Source organism: Camelus dromedarius, chromosome 26, assembly GCF_036321535.1.
Source record: "Camelus dromedarius isolate mCamDro1 chromosome 26, mCamDro1.pat, whole genome shotgun sequence".
NCBI lineage: Eukaryota > Metazoa > Chordata > Mammalia > Artiodactyla > Camelidae > Camelus > Camelus dromedarius.
Genome location: NC_087461.1, coordinates 8,523,982 through 8,539,737, shown reverse-complemented (window position 1 = coordinate 8,539,737; position 15,756 = coordinate 8,523,982). Strand labels below are relative to the sequence as shown.

Here is a 15,756-nt window from a genome sequence, read left to right as displayed (position 1 = left end):
TCAGATTTTATTTCAGGCATTTTGAAGCTCTGTTAAAAATACACATTTTTTTAATTGTTATATCTTCTTGATAAATTGACTTCTTCATTATAGTGAAATGTTCCTCTATCATTGGTAATGTTCTTTTTCCAAAGTCTGTTTTTATTTAAATTTAGACATATGAAGGCCTTATACTTGCTGTCTTCAAGAGAAATATTTTAAATAGAAATTCAGGCATAGGTTAAAAGTAAAAGGATAGAAAAATACACACCAAGCTAATTGTGGTATCTTGCTTTTTTAAAATCCATTCATAAGTCTTGGCATTTTAATTGGTGTATTTAGGCAAGTTACATTTGACATAATTTAACGATATGGCAAGATTTATATCTGTCATTTAGTATTTTTTCTATATATCTCATTTCTTTTTTTATTATTCTCTTCCTCCATTTCTTCCTCCTTTTGATTATTTTTATTCTTTATTGGGTTTTTATCTGTATCTCTTTACATTACATTTTAGTGGTTGGTCCAATGATTGTAGTATGACCACTTACATGTCACAGCCAAAAGTTAATATTGTTCTTCAGGCAAAGTTTAAGGACCTTGGCACAGTTCAGTCCTGCTCACCTCCTGTTATTTGTGCTCTTTTGTCATGTGTATCTACATGTGACATAAAAGCTACAATACTGTACATGTTTTCTTTTTTAAAGCATGAGTTTTAAGGAATTTAATAAAAGAGAAGAATGTAGTCTCATATACTAACTCACATAACTATAAACTCTAGTTCTCCTCATTCCTTCCTGAAGATTCAAGTTCCAATCTGGTGCTGTTCCCTTTCAGCCTGGAAAACTTCCTTCATCACTTTTTATGGTACATGCTGAAGTATGGCATCTCTTATTTTTCATTTATCTGGAAATGTCTTTATTTTGCCTTAATTTTTGAGAAATTATTTTCACTGGATACAGAACTCCATGTGCTGACAGGTCCTCTCTCCAACCCCAGCTTAGCATTTTAAATATATTCTTCCAATATCTCTGGGCCTTCAGTTTTCTTCTGATGAGAAACAAGCTATCAAGCATATCATTTGAAAATTCACAATGTAGGATCCAGAGAAACCCCTCACACGCAATCTTTTCTTCCCTGATAACTACCTGATTTCATCCTTTGGAAAATATTACTCTAACGCATGTCACTTACAACACTGAGTTCACAACAGCGAGGACCAGTGTTGATAATTTTGGAAAGACTGTGAAAGCGTTCTGAGCCCGTCACCAGGCTACAGCCTGCAGTAATGAATTCCTGAAGCTTAGGACAGCGGATCCTTCCCAGGAAGACTGGTTTATTAACATTGTGATTCCTGACCTACTTTTTAACAATCTCCAAAGAGTCCATGATTAATAAAGTCTCTGAAAATATGCTAGTTGTTTTCAAGGTCATACATACATACATATGTGTGTGTGTGTGTGCGCGCGCACGTGTGTGTGTATACACACACACATACATACACGCATATATAGATATGCATACATATATATATTCATAATGTGAATGTTTATGTACCTATCTTTTTTACAAAAGACAAAAAGCACCACGATTATTCAGGTAATCATCTTGTTTCACTTTGTTTTTGCTCCAGGGCCCCTTCTTATATTAGCAATGCCCAATGTTTACCAAAAAGTAAATGAAAAGGAAATGTCCAGTATGTGAGGCTAAGTCAGTGATTTCCAGTGCACAGGGTGATGTACACTGGCTTCCTGTTGCCTTCCCACAGAGGCACTGTACACCATTTGTGCCACATTCATTTTTGGCACAACTGACACAAATTCTGAAATGCTAAAAAGTTTCAGATGGAGCACTGGATAAGATAGAAAAGTAACGTAATCTTACTGTGAGTAAAAGGTGCATAGCATCAAAGGATAGCACCTTCTCCCACCAAAATTCATTGGTTTCCTGAAAATGAGAGAATTCTGCTATCACAAATGAGAAAGGACAGTAAAGTTGTGAACAAATCAACTTAAATAAAGTAAGTAAGTTAGTACTGAAGGATAACTAAGAGCTCAGGGGAATTAAAGTTATGCACACACATAAACCAAGTTATCACTTGACTTGACCTACAGTCTTCCATTCTTTATTTAAATGTCAATAAATATATGTTGAATTAATTTGACATTTTTGTCTTCTCTATTTCTATTGATCATTCTTAACAGGGTCTTGAAATTTTTATCAGTCTTTCCAGAACCTATCTTACATTCATCTTCTATTCCATTAATTGGCATTATTAGCTAATTAATTTCTACAATAAGGATTTAAGTATACAAATTTTTCTCCAAGCATGTTCTTAGCTAAATGCCACAGGTTTTAAAAGCATTATTTTTATTACTTTGTATTTCAAGTATTTTATTGTAATTTTATTGTAATTTGGGGGGGGAATACATGGATTATTAAGTTTCTTTTTTCTAACTAATAGGGATTTTCTAACTTTTGTCTTAGAACTAACTTCCAGCCTAATTCAAAAGATGTATTCTATGTCACTTTAATCCATTTAAAATTATTGAAATTCGCTTCATGCTTAATAATATATATTCTGTGTGTATTTGAAAAGAATAAATAAATGCTGTTGGGAAATACAGTGTTACATGTACCCATTAAGTTCAGATTACTTACTAATTATGTTAATCAAATATCCTGTATCCTTACTAATCACAGTGGAGAATTAAATTATTTTGAGTGTGCCTTCAATACTCTAATTGTGTATCAACAATAAATATGCTAATTAGAACATACAGGGAAACAAAAAACATGGTTGTTTTCCAAAGGAGCCTCTAGACCAATGGCAAAGACATGTATGATTAAGATTTTAGGTTTCTTATATACACAAATCCGTTTTTTCTTTGACTATGGCTTATATTTTAGACATGATATTTATATTACAAAGCAAAACAACATGTTAATTTTTCTGCCAGATTGTGCTTTCTGGGTCTTTATTAATCTACCCAAAATTAAAGTCACAGGTACCTTCTTTTTATAAAGGTTTTTTTTTTCCCACTGTCAGAGACAGTCTATGCCTGTAAAAAGAGTTCATTTTTTCCATTTTTTCTGCTATTCCAACAAAAAGGGAGGTGTATTTCTACTAAGAGATATTTCAGACGTTCTCTTTGAGTTGTGATACATGTTCAGCCTTTACTTAGAATTCTCCAAAACAAACAAACAAAAACCCTCAAAACAAACATACAAAAAAACCAAAAACCACACAAGTTCCCAAAGACCATGGAACTTAAGCCTAAATTTTTGGTTGGTTGTCAGCCAAACTTCTGAGAGCAGTTGCTATGGTGATTTTTAATAAGTTTTTCTTCCTATTCTTCTGGGTCTAATGAAAACATCAAAGTTTATGTATATGCAGCAAAAATAACATCTCTCATAATTCTTATAGCAGGTTCTAACCACTACCCTGTAATTAAAACATAACATTTAAGACCATTAATGCAGAAATAAAATTGAATTTTTAAAATACATAATAAAATAAGTACTGCTATATAAAAAGAAATCATATTCAAATAATAACAGTTATCAAAATGTGGGTTACTTTTAAGGTTTCGTCTATCTTTTTGGCTGTTTATTTGTTCCAAGGAGCTCAAAAAGTTTTCTTCTTCCTATGTAGTATCTGGAACTAATTCATCTTTCATGCTCCAGTATTACTGATATCATAGCCCCATTCAAATCTTAAAGTGATTTGAATTCAGTTCAAAAAGCACCTTCTGATACAACTTTCCCTCCCAAGGCTTATAATTACTTTTGCCTTTATCTTCCAGACAAAAGAACACCAAGACAACAAACTTCAGTACACTTCTCCGACCCTCTTAGTATATCAGCAGCCCTTCCCAGACAGACAGAGGCTTCCTAGAAATATTCACATTAGAATCTAAAAATGAGTTCAAGGAAAATTTAGCCAGAAATAAAATTATACTTTAAATACTGAAAGAATTGCATTAAAACATATCTTCGGAAAGAGATAAGTTGGCGATATTACAAATAAAATTTAAAAGCATAATATCTGTTCTGTTTGACTGATAATCTAATAGATTTGTGAGATGCTCAAATGAAAACAGTAATGAAGAAAATGTAAATGCATTTGATGCAGAAAATAACTAAAATGCAGCAAAATATTCATGAGGTAAAGACAAATACTAATTAATACAGAATTCAAGATTAGCCAGTTTTGTTTGGTTCCTATAATAATAATAATGGAAATTACAAGATACAATCCACACTTGAAGAAATAAATAGTTATTGGATATAAACAGGATTTTTATGTCTACAGATTTGTTGGTTTTCTTAAGATTCAGTTGCACACAGGTGGCATGGTAACTTGGGCAAAGCATAAAATCATAAATCAAAGTGCTTGGGTGCTGGGATCAACTCTGTCAGTACCAGTTTTATGAACTTTGACCAAAGCTGAGCCACTTTTGTCGGCAGTTTTATCCGTGGAATGCACTAATAATATCTGTCCCCCTTACCCCTGGGGTTTCTGTGAAGATCAAGTAGAGATTAGAAGATAAAAAAGGGCTTTGAAAGTTAAAAGTTCTGTATAAATGGAAGCTCTGATTATACTGAAGTGGTTCCTGTTATTCCACATTTGGTTTCAAGAGGCAAAAAAAAAAAGATCAAACTGTAATCTGCTAGCATAGAAACTATCACTAATAATAGTGGAATAATTTATCAACGTTCATTTTGACAATTTTTATTCACCTCATTTGCAATGAAATGAGGCAACAAGTGGACCGTTTGCATGATTTTACAGACTTCCCTGGATGAGCACTTATGGCCCATTTAGCTAAGGATATTTTAATAGGTGCTGTTTATTATGAGTTCATCTCCTACAACATTGCATAGCCGATACGCGTTTCCCTTAGATCACTTTGTTTATTTTATACATTATTTGGTTATTGAAATTTTTGTTTGTTTGTTTTTTTAACTATTCACTCCAGCTCGTAATTGACACAAAGGAATGAAAACTCCCTGAAATCCATCAAAGCACAAAAGCTTGGCAAACACTGCATGAATCAGCTTTGACGAATGTTTTGCTTATCTTTTTTTCCAAAAATGTCTTTCCTATGGAAAATACTTGCTTCCATTCTGTTTGTCTTTGGCGACACCTGTTTGCCACTTCGTCTCCAATTCTTCACATACAAACACCAAGCCATCAATTAGTTTTAAATGACTTATGGTTCTAAATTAAGTCTTGAGAGGGAGAAAGGCATGTATTTAAATGGTTAAATTTCCTGACTTGCCTTGGCTGCTGAGTTATACATAGACCACAGGCTTCACGGAATAACCCACCGCATAGAGGAAGGTTGCGGGAAATAAAGGCAGAAGTAAGGAAGCAGAACACTTCCACTCACCGCAGATGAAAGCATTCTCATCTGAATTATCAGCACAATCATTCACAAAATCACACAGCTTGTCCTTGGCAATGCAGTGCTTGTTAGCACACGTGAATTCCTGAGCTGTGCATGTTCTCTCCGCGCTAAGTAGAGGCGAGCAATCTTGAAAGGAGATATCGTCCACCGCTACATCTCCTATGTAACTGATACCACGTTTTGCTCTGAAGACAATCTTTTAAGGAAAAAAAAAAAAAAAGGCAGTATCAGTGGAACCATCCAACAAGAATTCAAAACTTGGGACAATCAGCAAATACAGGACACAGGGCTTCAATCTGATAAAAATGCCCCCAATCATCCCCATAATGAAGCTGACCCAGGAAGTTGTAGGGATATCTGAGGTCGGCACCACACTCCACAGGCAAGAATGCGGGAGTGGCACCATCACCACCTCTTGTTTAGATATTTAGGATAAGAGGCCTATGAAACTGGTAGGCGTCACCTACCACTGCTGCATCTGCAACTCTCATACCCAAAACAAGACCTGCTCACTTCTGGGCACCTAATCACATATGGAAGCAGGAGGCCAACCAGGAGGCATAATGTACCACAAGAAAGAAGATGCAAGCATATCTTTTAACTCTATTTTGTCCAGTTCTTGCCATTCCTCTGATCTGTCCAACTCAACCATTTGAAATTGAAAATATGTCAAACCTCAATACCGTAAGTTGTTTTTTTATTTTAATTGGCCACGTCTTTGGAATTGAGACAACTGTGACTTGCCTTTGATGAGTGTAGGTGATGAACAAAACTCTCATGTGTGTCACTGTTGAACAGTTAGATCCCACTTCTATGGACTTTGATGGAATGAATGAAAAATAGTAACAGGAGTCGTTTAAATGAAACTAATGCAGGTGGCTTCTACTAAATTTGTCTGCAAGCTGAATACGGATCTGTGTGTTAGCATAAGAAATAATCATGTATTTTAAAGTGGATTTAGGACAATCAGAGATGAGTTAATCAGAAATACCTATTTACCTCCATGATTTTTAAACAAAATATTTATTGTCATCTAACTCCCATCCATCTTTTTACCAAATCTAAACAAGTGTTTTTCTTGAAAGAAATAATTAGTTTTTCCTTAAGATGTGTTCTGCGTTTATATGATTGTATGAAAACCTAGGTGTTTTCCTTTTAACATGTGAGAATAACTGAGAATCATGTCATTCACATTACAAAAAAGGCAAAATAAAAGTACAATTTTTAATGTAAATTCATGTGTCAAATTTACATAAAAGAAATACATTATTATCCTTCATAGTAGATGTGCTGGAAAAGAAAAATAAATGTGTAAGATAGATTAAGAGCTCGGATGTGATTAGGAAGAGGTGAAATTAGAAAGAACCAAAATTAAGACTTTTCATAAGGAAACTGAGCCAAAGAAACATTGATACACAAATTTTAAAAGGTACTCTATTATCTGGATATATCTGAACACTTAAATATGTAATGCAATGTTTTGTGATTAAGAAATCAGATAATTCAGTAAGTATCTCAGTATGAGTGGTTTTTTTGTTTTGTTTTTTTGTTTTTTGGGGTTTTTTTTTTGGCATCTCATAGACACAGTATAGTTGCCTGCCATTTCCAAATAGTCAAATACTTCAATGCTCTGGACAATGTTGGTTAAGATTCCACAGACTTTACTGTTGAATGTGATTAAACGTTTTTAAAGAGCAATTATGATATTTTTTTCCCAGTATTATGGACTTGTAGATGACTTAACTGTGTTCAAAGCCTGCCACTGGCACTTTGTAGTTAGACTGAGTGGGGAAAGTTACCCAACTTCTAGGTACTTCTGTAACCTCATCTATAAAATGGAGATAATCATAGTATGTACCTCATACAGTTACAGGACTAAATTTTTTTTAATTCATAGAACAGTACTTAGCACTTAGTAAGATCTATATGTGTGATGGCTCTAGTTATAAAAATTATTATAATTAAATTTTTATGTGTAACCTGGGGGTTCCCAAATATTACTCTGAAAACTACCCACTGCTGACTCAACAAATCATGTCTAAAAATATCATATATTTTTACCCAAGGGTTAGAGGCACTCATGTTTCTGAGGCCAAAGGGAAAGATCCAGTAAAAATGGAAGAAACAGGGATAGTATGCCCGTCTCATCACTATTTCTCCCGTGCACAGTAATGTGCTTTGCACATAGTAGGTCCTTGATACGTTTTTACTGAAGGAATGAATGAACCACATTAAACATCAAATATTCACAAGCCACTAATACTTTTTCAAGATTCAAACAACATGGGTATATTTCTCCTCAAATTTCAATATGTGAAAAAAATTAAATTTCCGAGAGGCTAAATTAATAATTGATTCCTTTGCTTAAATCCCTTTTAATGTGATTTTGAACACGCTTTTACTATGCAAATACACCACTTGCACAGACTAGTTACGAATTCACCGCCTGAAGTGGAAAGCCAGGGTCTGGCAGCAGCAAAACCTCCTCCGTGTTCTTGCTGATGATTCTTCCTGCCTCTGGTAAAAGGTCTTAGAGGCTGAACGCATGGAATCCTCTTAATAATAAATTTCATATTGTGCAAGACCACTCAATTGCTGTTCAATCTTTGCTCCTTCAGGTTGAAATTACTTCTTAACCGTTTCCTAAGTTATCCACTAATGACCCATAAGAAAGCAAGAGGTTGAAAATACATGCATTTATTATACCTAACATTCTAAGGAATTGGGGATAACTCTGTATCAACGCTTTTAAACAGCTGTATGTAGCCTGTCCTTCCACTGGAGCTGAAAGGGGCTGATCTATTAGACACAGCAGATGATTATAGATAAAGCTACTCAATATTCACAGCCAATTTGTCTACTCTTACTACATATACAGAGGACTGGAAGTGCAACAATTAGCAGAGATATTGTATCTTCTATCTATATATAAGCAGCTTCCAATTCATGGACTAAAGCCCTGTGCATTTAAGACTAAGAAAAAAATACTCTCTGATATAAATAGCTCTGGATTCTTATTCTCTTACCCAATCTTGACAAATCTTAATAGCTAAGTTTTATTTTCCAGGAAACACCCATTCTGACAAAAACACCCGAGAAGCCAAAATCAAAACACACTCCCATCCATGGAGCTCTTGTTTCTCTGATAATCTATTAAAATGAAATAAAATTCACACTAGATATCCTGGAACATAATTACTTTCAGTTTAAACCTTTGAATCTAAGTATTACTTGTTCTTTTCCTGGATTGTCAGGGTTTATCCTCCTCACGTTATTGTAACCTACATGAAGACAAAGCATCACACAGTTTTGTGCCTCCCCAAATATTCTGCAATTAAGTAAATCTATTTTCTCTAATAAGGTTCAACAACTGAGTGTTCCTTTCAAAGGTTTCTTTAATCAGGTCTGAAATAAATTAATGTGATTATTCTACGGTCTGTGGGAATACATTTGTAAAATAGAAGGAGGTTTTCTTTATACGTGGGAGACTGTGGAGGCAGGATGGTTGTCACTAAAATTAAATGTTCCTAGGAATACAGTTGTCTGATGGGAAAACAATTAGCACACGCCAGAATTGTTAAGTGGAAAATGCCATATGCAGTGGTAAGCACACAACACATCAGAAAGGAAACGGGAGACAAAAAGACAAGAAATTGAGGAAATAAAATAAAGTTAAAGGAAAAAACTCAACAAAACTCAATCATCAGCTAATTATTTGGATTACAAACCTGTATATGGGAATGAACGCCTAAAAACACCTCCACTTTTTTCCACTGTGCACCCTGCTGTCCACTTTGAGCCCACAATTTAGAAGTAACATTGTCTTTCTTGCTGAGTACCTGCAGAGATAAATCAAGTAAGAAATGCTGAAATATTACCTTGATACATTTTAAACATGCAGAATTTTCCCAGTAATTTTTTAAAAATTTAATATCAACATGAATCCCTAAGAGAAAAGCTGAGACATTGTTCATTCGATCTCTTTGTTTCCTAGAACAGCCACTGTGCCCCCAGGGTAGCTCACAAGCTTTGTGTAATAAAGTGGCATGTGAATATCTGTCAGTCAAGTCCGAAAGTACCTGGGCACCATTTAATTAAGAACTCTTAACTACCTCAGCTTTTGAAAATCTGACAGCAGGAACAATGGAATTCTATTATGTTAAATAATATTCATATAGTCATATGAAAAGCACAGAATTACTTACTAAAATACTCTTTTGAGAATGACCTTGGGTTCAGTGGGGATGATGTTACAATGGGAACCCACTCGTTTCCAACAGCACATATGGGTAACATGAGTGGTACCCACTCATTTCTGCCAGTGGGAGCTCCCTACCCAACAGTCTCACCTGTACTATTGGACCCTCATTCAAAAGAGCAATTCAGATTCATCTTAGCAGACAAATGATCGCGGCTCTTCTTTTACAGTGATGCAAAAAGAGCCATCCAGAGAGTAACTGAAGAGAATTGGGAAGAGCAGTACAATTTCACATTTTAAAATAACTGCCTTATCCAGTTTAAGTATGTCACAACATTGCTTGTTAACAACACAATTTGTACAACCATTCAGATAAAAGGTTTGGGGAGTTCTGACTTTTGAAAGTGAAGGTAACTTTTAATGCTTTTATTATTCTTTTTTTTTAAGTTAAATGCAAATGGTTATTTTTATAGAGCTAGAGTTTCTAGAGTCATATAAAAAGTGATATGTGGCTAGCACAAATATCACCAAATTCTTGGTCTATAAAATTCAAGTTAAATCAACATATCATTAAAGTCAATAGAATATAATTTCTACAAAACATAAAAATAATTTTTGAAGGATACTAAAAAGGATGTCTAGGAAATAAATCTTCCCTGCATGAATACTGCTCTATATACAAATCACAAAGGAAAACTGTGTTCATGCAAGATGGAAAAGCAACATTTAGTGTTATTTTATTCAGCCAAGCACAAAAACAAGGATCATATGTATTACCATTTTAATTATTAGATAATTAATTATTTGTAAGTTTTTAATGTTGTTTTATAATTTTTCATCTACTAATACAAAATCTTATCCTGAAAAAACTGAAAGCGTATTTCAGATAATTAATCTCAACCACAAAATACACCAGGTAAATAATTCTCATTTTTCTGATTCAAACCCTGCAGTAAGTTGTATCGATTATTTTGCCTAAAATCATTTTTTAAAACTCCAGGCAAAGCAAATGGTAAATTGTAACTTCAACCCATAAGACAAGCTGGATGATTTCAGATTATTAAACACACACATACATATATACAAACAACTTAACTCTTGAACTGTTTTTGGTAAGAAGTCTCACCTATTATAAATGAAACTATTCTTCCAAAATTGATCTATAAATGTAACATTTCCAATTTAAAAAAAAACAAACAGCATCTTATTTTTTAGCTTTTTAAAAATTTTTTTCCAAACTGTGGAGGTGTTTTTTATTTTTTATTTATGCATTTTCTCCTTTTCCATTTTTTTAATTGAAGTATGGTTGAGTTACAATGTTGTATTAGTTTCCGGTGTACAGCACAGTGATTCAGTTATACATATAAATATATACATATTTTTTCACATTCTTTTTCATTACAGGTTACTATAAGCCATTGAGTATAACAACAGCATTTTAAAAATAAGATATATTTGACCTTTTTTTTTAGAAAAAATAATATTTTATATGGCCAGGAAGCAGTTGATCTGCAGTCCATTTCTGTTTATTGAGGGAAAACAAAGCAGTAGCTCAAATGTAATCTCTGTAAATATACTAAACATAGACTTCTTAGAAAACAAATTAATCATATTTAACAGGGGAGAGATCTTCTACAAAAACATCCCTGGTCTAAAATTGATAAAATTAATTTTAAAAATCCTGGAATTTGGGGATTTATTTTTCAGACATGGCTTCTTGGAAAATGTTACATAAGCTATGAAGTGGAGTATAAATGAAGATGCTTCAAAATGGAGGTGGCTTATTCTGTGTAAATGATGTATCCATACATACACTTACAAACCTTATCTATTATATAAGGCATATATCAGGGAAGACCTAGGGCTAGTCATCAAAATTCCAGATTCTTTCTGTTTTGCCTGTATAACTTGGTGTTCTAAAAGAAACCAGGAGCCCCTGAAAAAAAGTTAACTCCAGCAATGGGACAGGATAACAAAAAGATGAGTCTAGAACATCTTTTTGTCCAGAAAGAAAAGAAATGCTTTAAAGAATGATGGATTTGTTGAAGAGAAATAGAAGTCAGTTTAAAGGATCTCCTAAGAAAAAAATCGGGTACAATTGAAGAGCTAATGAATAATAATGATAATGGATGAAAACAAATTGAATAAAATAGGAATCCATGAGTCCACACTGATATAAATCAATAAATGGAAATAAATGGAGAGATTATTTTTTAACAATAGAAAACCAACCTACAAAAGTAGACAGAATAATGGAGTTAGAAAATCACAGAGACAACCATCATAGTAAAATTAATTCCAGCAAAAAAGACTAAAAGGAAACAAAAACTAATGGGTAAAATTGAGTTGAGATTAGATTTTATATACTTACAAGATATTTCCTCACAAAATATTTATTGATAACAAAGGGAACAAAAGTCCTGAGACCAACAAACACCATGTACTAACCAATGGGATGCAATAAAAAGAACACAATATTGGTGATGATATAGAAAAAAAATGCTTAACACTGAACAAATCCAATTTGAGGGACATTCTACAAAATGATTGCACCATGAACTTTTAAAATATAAAGATCATAAAAGTTTAGGGAAAATGAAGGAATTATTTCCATTTAAAACCATGGAATGTGGTAAGTAATTCCATATTGAATTGAATTTTTCCTATAAAAGATGCTACTTAAAAACGGATCTCTGAGTGGAAAGTATGTTGGAGTTATCTGTGAGATTCTTGCAACTTTTTGTGAGTTTAGAACAGTTTTATATTTTTTTAAAAGAAACAATTAGGAAGAGACTATTGAAGAATGTAGCACCATTACCATCAAAGACAGCAAGAACTGCACACTGAAATACCACCAAAGTGTATATATTCAATTGTGTTCTTCTCAGAGATTGATACTGAAACCTACATAGACCAGTGTTACACAGAATTATATTTTATTGTCACCTCACAATAAAAGCCATAATCATAAACTTATTAGCTAAAAAAAATCCTATTAGCCTTTCAGGTCCAATTCTACTAAAGCTTTTTTTTTCCCCCCAATTATACCATTTTAAAACTAGTGAAGTGCTGATCACTGTCCATTTGCATTCATTAGCAGACTATATATTTTAATAACAGTAAATTATACAGTAGGAATTTTTGTAAAACAAATTGAGAAACTGCAATCGCCTAAGCAGTACCTGAAGAGAGCCCACGGTAGCACCATTCATATGAGTCCAGAACACCAGGGTACACTTTGGTCCTGTGCGTGAAATAACAGGAGTGAGGATGTCAGCCTGGTCACCAAATTTTCCATTTGAGCTATCAGCATATAGGTACCAGCCATTGGTGGTATTTCTGGGGAAAGAATGATGTGCTTATCAGATAAATGAAGAAGAAAACCATAAAATACTGTTTGTCATCAACCATATTCTGTTGTTCTAAGTTTATCCTAAAGTACAATAATGTTTTACAGCACAAAGATGACTCTTAACCTTCAGTACAAAACAATTCTTCTACTATTTTTATTTTGAATCCATGTGTCCATTGGTACAATGTGCAAAAATTACAGTAATTTCTGAATTACCGGAAATTACCAGGTCTAATACGTAATAACTTGGATGATTTTCTTTTTACAGCAATACTGCCTACACTCTGATTGGTTTTGTAGAGTTTATTTTTATGTGGGTAAAAATGAGAACTTGAAGCACTAAATGTGTTTAGAAGACGCATAAAAAACATATATATATATATATATATATATATATATATATATAATCAGAGCACAGAAAAGAGAAAGGAAGCTGTCCCACGGTTCTACTCACTGGTCTAAAAGGTTTCTATGTTCAAATTTATATTTTCTTATGAACTTAGGTCAGTTTTACTTAAACATATCTTAATAGGTTGGCAGATAATTTTTAAAGCACCTTTTTTTCCCTCCTATTTCCAACTCAGAGAGGAAAAATAATGACAGAAACAATTAAATATCAATGTAGTTTTGCCATAAAGGACAGATTTTAGGCCGTTACTTTAATTATCAATTCAAAAAAGAGATAATAAAACATTAAAGACACGCTAGGTAACACAGAGCCTCCTGAAGTATTAAAGTGATTCCTCACACTCTGGGCCCCCTGGCGCTCTTTCTCTAATTTCTTTGATCAATTAGATTTCATACCACTTTATCACCAAATATGATTCTACTACTACAAACTTTAAACTTGCTACTTATTAAAACCATTTTGGAAGTTTCATCGTTTTGAGGGAAGAAATGTGAATTATTAATAGGAAATGGAAAGAAAGACAGCAGTGCTCATTCAGTTACCACATATCCACCGAGTCAATCTTTCCAGTCTTATTCGTCCAAGGCACTGGGAATGTGACTGGGGGCAAAAGACATGGCAGGGTTTGGCCTCTGGTCTCAGCATTTACTAGATGGTCAACATTTGGCAGGTTATTTAGCCTCTCTGAATGTATCATTTTCGTTATTTATAAAATGGGATAGCTCCATGTACAGTCTTAATAGGAATTATAAATTAAAATAAGTGGAAGACCTAACATAGTACCTGGCCCATCTAACATACTCGATAAATTGTAGTTGTGATTTGCGGTTATGTTTATGTCATCAGTTGCTGCTAATAGAATAAAGAGTTTAGTGTCCTATGAGCGGCAGAGGGCATGAATTAAGATCATTTTTAAGAGACAGGTTATTATATTAATTTGTCTGAATCATGTGTCAATGAATAAACACTTCCAGCCTTGTTCCTGTGTGTGCTTAATATCCCAGGACCCCAAGGATCCTCAGAACAAAGATGAATACATGAATTATTCATCAATTCCTATGATTCACTGAGATCCAGCACAATTTCAATAGATGTTTTTTTCCCAAAATTGATAAACTGATTCTGAGCTTAATACAGAACTCCAAAGGACTAAGAATAGCCAACTTTGTCATAAAGAAGAACAAAGTTGGAGAATTGACTCTATCAGATATTAAGATATTTTAAAGGTAGAATAATCAAGACAAAGTGGTATTGGAGTAAAGACAAGTGGGCCAGAGAAATGGATAAAAAATCCTGAAAATTCTACATATATTTGTACATCTGATTTATGAAAAGCTTAGCTCGTTAGAGCAGTGAAGGAAGGGACAGTCTTTTCAATGCAGATTGAATAAATCAGGTAGCCTTGTGGGGAAAAACAAACCTTGACTCGCTATTTCACAGCATTCAAAAAGAATAAATTCCACATAGGATGTTCCTGAAATGTGGAAGGTAAAACAACACAGCTTGTCTAAGATAATACAACAGTATCTTCGTGATGTGGGACTGAGAAAAGTATTTTTAATAAAATGTAAAGATTATTAACCATAAGGGGGAAATACTGAAAAATAGGCCTATATTCAAGTTAAGGATTTCTGTTTATGAAAGATACCAATGTAATGATCAAAAGGCCAACTAGTGAGCTGGAGAAAACATCTGTATCACATTTAATGTGTAACACGTACTGATTACCTACTATGTATCAGGCACCACAACAGAAGTTCAACAGTGTGTGTGTATGTGTCTATACATATACATACACAGTATGTTTTTACACATACGTGTTATATAACTACTTACACACAAGCAAGAACAGGAGGAAATATTCTCAAATGCTATAATGTTACTATGCTTGTGTCTTTGCTTGGGGCCATGACTGTGTTGTTTCCTACACAGTACCTAGTTCTTAGGAGACCCTCAAAAGCAACCTGATAAACAAAAATAAACAAGGTTGTTCAAAATCAGTACAGCACGTGTGAAAATAAAAAGACCAAGGGAGTGACAGCACTGTGGGTTCAGATGAAATTACACAGGAAAGATGATAATAATGTTCCAGGCTGGGGGGGGGGGGCAAAAAACCATAAAAAAATGAACAATGTTAATAGATCTGGAGACCATGGGAGAATTAAGTGACTAAAAGTCACAATTCTAGTAATGATAAAAGAATCTAATCAATGGTTCTTCAACTGAAGGCACCTGTATTAACTTCCCAGAAACTACACAATGAAAAAAATATTAATGCTTAATTTCCCCAATCCAATATACCTTGAGAAAATTCAGTCACAAAAATAAATACAAAATAAATTATCAAAACAATGCTAATTATGACATCCTTTAAATATCCCCTCACTTGCAAGGAAAATGAATA

The 15,756-nt window shown here is 33.6% G+C and overlaps 1 protein-coding gene across 2 annotated transcripts in view; it reads right to left on the bottom strand.

The window, feature by feature from the left end:
- MALRD1 (MAM and LDL receptor class A domain containing 1) overlaps positions 1-15,756 on the bottom strand; it is a 406,987-nt gene that overhangs the window by 262,186 nt on the left and 129,045 nt on the right. For both annotated transcript variants that reach the window (XM_031444727.2, XM_064479367.1), the window contains exons 19-21: positions 12,774-12,930; positions 9,122-9,232; positions 5,376-5,589 (exon numbers count right to left, since the gene is read on the bottom strand). In XM_031444727.2, the coding sequence (XP_031300587.2) occupies positions 5,376-5,589; positions 9,122-9,232; positions 12,774-12,930 (482 nt within the window). The remainder of the gene's footprint in view (positions 1-5,375; positions 5,590-9,121; positions 9,233-12,773; positions 12,931-15,756) is intronic.